General features: G+C 37.8%; 1 protein-coding gene across 1 annotated transcript in view; it reads left to right on the top strand.

The window, feature by feature from the left end:
- Positions 1 to 230: 230 nt before the first annotated feature.
- Positions 231 to 4,405, top strand: part of LOC107560269 (serine/threonine-protein phosphatase 2A 55 kDa regulatory subunit B alpha isoform-like) — an 11,136-nt gene continuing 6,961 nt past the window's right edge. Inside the window, exons 1-2 of the mRNA XM_016244412.1 lie at positions 231 to 419; positions 3,137 to 3,250. Coding sequence (XP_016099898.1) covers positions 231 to 419; positions 3,137 to 3,250 — 303 coding nt within the window. The remainder of the gene's footprint in view (positions 420 to 3,136; positions 3,251 to 4,405) is intronic.

Genomic DNA, 4,405 nt, shown 5'->3' with positions numbered 1-4,405 from the left:
CTTGTTCCCTGGATGTGATTAAAACCTATATGTTTGAATTCCACTCCTCGTCTCTGAGCTCCTCACAGTAGCATAGTGTGACAGCATTCCGCACTGTGACAGTAAACAGCGCCCCTTCTCCCATGTTTTTGTTTTTGTTTTATAAGTCTTTTGTTTTCCATTTCGTTTCTCCCCGCCAACATGGAGGAACGAGCGACATTCATCACCGTGGCTCAGACCCGCTCACCTACATGAGGGCATTTGAGAGGCAACAGAGGGTGACGCTGTTCCGGCTTGGGATCACATACCATCGCCCCGCGGAACTCCCAGACACCACCAACCACGACTGGAAGGAGGCGGTCATCCGGTGTCTGGCAAACCTCCGATCCCGATCCGGAGCCCCTCCGCCGGCCGCTCCAAAGTCAAGCCTGCCGGCCACAGTATTCTCAAGTCCGCCGGCCATTCCTCAGTCTAGCCCAGTGAGGGCTAGAGCCCGACCGATATATCGTTTTGCTGATATTATCGGCCGAAATGAGCCTGTCGCCGATATATCGGTATCGGCGAATATGCCGCCGATATGAAAGTTTTTTTTACAGAACATATAACGCAGATAAAATGCTTGAAATGGTGTAATTACTTAGTTTGTCCAGCAGAGCGTGCTCCATTGTTTGCTACTGGCGACCTGGATGAAACGCTTTAAAGCTTAAAGGAACACTCCACTATTTTTGAAAATAGGCTCATTTTCCAACTCCCCTAGAGTTAACCAGTTGAGTTTTACCGTTTTCGAATCCATTCAGCCGATCTCCGGATAATTAAACCGTACAAAACATCAAACCATTAAGGTATAACAGTTACAAAAGTAATACATTTACACTTTAAGAGGAAGCATAGGATTATTATAGAGATGCAGTTTTGACTGCTTTAGGTTTAACAGCACTTTAGATCATTTCCATAGACTTGTCTAGATCAACTCTGAATAAAGATAAGCGAGATTTAGAGCCAGTACATTTTCATTTTTATGTATGTGAAATTTAGCCAGCAGGAAGTCTGCTGCTTGCCCTCTTCATATTTAAGGAGAGAGAGAGCTATTTAGTTTCCAAAGTCGGACATCGCTTTGTATGATTTTGATGGTATGAATAAGTTACTTTCTGTTCTTCGAACTCAAGTTAAAATAGGATCAGGCCTTTGCTGTTGGCTGTCGTGAATAAAAGTTACGCCTTCTTTCTTTGCGTGAACATTTGGGCGGCGTTATGCAGATCTTCCCAGATAGTGAGGTAGACATGTGGGGGCGTGTTAGAACGAGCCGTTTTAGGTAGGCGTGGTTGACTCTTAACTTTTATAAAGAATATCTCTTTGGATTTGAGACTTTAGTCTTTGCAACTTTACAGATCTTCTTTATGCACCAAGAGCTTGTAACAGTTCAACGCACCACCGTTTCCATTTAAAAACGTTTTGCACCGTTTTTGTCGGGGCTGAACTCAGCCCTGTTTTCCGGGTTTCAAGATATTCAAGTATTTATTATGTCTATGATGTTCGACATATACCCTATTACGCTGGATGCCAACCGCCTTTAAACATTAAAAAGAAGAAGACGACGATGACTAAAAAAAAAATGAAAGACGAGTGTTGTTCATAAAATTGCAAGAAAAAGAAATCCAAGACATGTAATTAAAAAATATGTTGGCAAGAAAACAAGGTATGAAAGATGAGGTGTTACAATATATAAAAGCAACAAGATTATATTTGAGAATATAATTAAGAAATGAAATAGTATGAGTGTTATGTATTTAGGTATAATAATTAAATTTAATAGGTTGTTTTTTTGTATTAAGCTATGTTTATTTATTTATTTATTAAAGGGGTCATTTGATGCTCTTGGTGCATAAAGAAGATCTGTAAATTTGCAAAGACTAAAGTCTCAAATCCAAAGAGATATTCTTTATAAAATTTCAGAGTCAGCCACGCCCCCCTAAAACGGCTCGTTCTAACACGCCCCGACATGTCTACATCACTATGTGGGAAGATTTGCATAACGCCGCCCAAATGTTCACGCAAAGAAAGAAGGCGTAACTTTTATTCTCGCTGTAGTATTGTTGTTGCTGCCGCTGCCATGTCCTGAAGACGCTGTGTGCTTCGTTGTGAAAGCGAAACTACTTTGTTTGGCCGCCGTTTAACAGTCCTGAGCGCAAGCTGTACCGGTGGTCAATAAGAATAAAGTGCAGATATGCTGTTCTGAATGGACGTCGGGAATGGGATATTGTTAGAGCGCCCGCTCCCGTTCAAATTACAGCAGAGTTACCGACCGCTACCGCGTTTTATTTGGGAATTTAATCCCGTGGCGCAAAAAATCAAATCCATAATTAAAATAATTTAGAGTGTAATTCTGGTTTAATAGAAAAGTCATGGAAAAGTTCAAAATGGTACATTGGCTCTGACTGACTTGCGACGGTTTGTCAAAATGTGTTTCATTATGTTTATAAACTAGTGCCGTTAAACGATTAATCGCGATTAATCGCATCCAAAATAAAAGTTTTTGTTTGCATAATATATGTGTGTGTACTGTGTATATTTATTATGTATATGTAAATACACACATGATGAACATATATATTTAGAAAATATTTGCATGCATATATTCATATAATTTATATTATATATATAAATATATTTAATAAGCATAACATATTCGTCTTAAATAGCCTATATACTTGCATGTGTGTGCATTTATATATAAATAATAAATATACACAGTACACAGCCATATATTATGTAAACAAAACTTTTATTTTGCACGCGATTAATCGTTTGACGGCACTAGTTTATATATGTTTCTATGAGGTTAAATTGTGCATGTGTTATAAACATAAAGGATTTGTTTTCTGGCTTGAGTCAGAGCATGGCACAGCCCAGTACCACGCTGCCGCCCGTCACAATAATGCGACAGACAGAAAGAGAGAGAGAGAGATTGTTATTGTCAGGAAAGGCAGGGATGGGGGGTTGTTGGACGATACTATGTGTGCAGATGCCCGAGATGCTTTTAATGCCAGGCTCCGCATGTTCCCGCCCACACGCCCTCAAACACAAGCAGTCACTTATCTTCTCAAAAGCATTCAGAGAAACAATATGCTCTCATAGTTGCTCTTTTCAATAATTCATTATTGTGTGTGTTGCAGCTGACATCATCTCTGCGGTGGAGTTCAATCATTCCGGCGAGCTTTTGGCCACAGGAGATAGAGGTGGAAGAATAGTGATCTTCCAGCAAGAACAAGAGGTGAGATGGATCAACGATTAAAGGGTGGAGCGTAAATGAGCTTTCAGGCTTGAAATTGTTATTCGAAATGCAAAAGGACACCATAAATGCATACTCCACATATTCAAAATTGGCACCTCAAGGCGAAATGTTATTGGTTCTCACGTGTCTTGTGATTGATTACACACCAGGGTTGAATAGACAAATTTGAGAATTTTTTAGTGGACTGTTTTTTATTCTTTGGTCCTGAAGTTTATGATTTTATACGTTTTGCATGGGTATGCAAACAGACATGGAAACATGTCGGCAAAATGTAAATTTGTGATTTATAGTCCTGGAATATTTGTGCAAGTCAATTTGCAATGATGAAAATAATTATTATTTAGTACATGGGCTTTTCTTTTTGTTAAATAAGTTTTTATTCGGTCATCAAATAACCTTGAAGTAATCACAAGTTCCAGGATTAATTTTCTTCTGTGCACAAAACGAACAAACTTCAAAAAAAAAAAAAAAAACGGTAACACTTTCTATGAAGCCCGTATTTATAATACATTACAAGGGTATTCTTAAGGCATTATAATGAATGCTTAATGCATTATAAAAAAAAACGTATAATATGTTATCAACTCATGAATATCATAATACTTACATATTTGTGGTTATAAGTTTAAGAGTATGATTATTTATAACACACAATGAACACCGTATTAAATCTACTTCATTTACAGTATAATGGACTGTATCATATCTTGACATTGTTTATTTAAGATCTGCACATTATCTTACTACAGCTTGTGAGTGTTAGATGTTGAGTGTTATTTGAGTGTTTCCTGTGGAGCTAATGTTAATTCATTGATGTGAGCTTTATACTCCAACTGAAAAAATGCAATGTTTTATATGGTTACATTTTATTTTGATAGTCCACTTAATCAATCGACTATAAGCAACTTGGCAACTACATGCCAACTAACTCTCATTAGAGTATTAGTATGCTCAAGAATGGTAGAATCTAGTATGGTAGAATAAGTTGACGTACTTGCAAAGACACTTATAGTCAGTTTATCTGTTGGTTGACCATCAAAATAAAGTATTAGCAAATATTTACAGTAGCAGACATACTAATACTCTAATGACCGCTAGTTGATATGTAGTTGCAGAGTCACTTATCAACAGCTG

The sequence above is a fragment of the Sinocyclocheilus grahami genome, unplaced genomic scaffold (assembly GCF_001515645.1).
Source record: "Sinocyclocheilus grahami isolate Dianchi unplaced genomic scaffold, SAMN03320097.WGS_v1.1 scaffold717.1, whole genome shotgun sequence".
Classification (NCBI taxonomy): Eukaryota; Metazoa; Chordata; class Actinopteri; order Cypriniformes; family Cyprinidae; genus Sinocyclocheilus; species Sinocyclocheilus grahami.
Note: the sequence above shows the minus strand (reverse complement) of the source record. Positions and strands in the feature narration are given on the sequence as shown.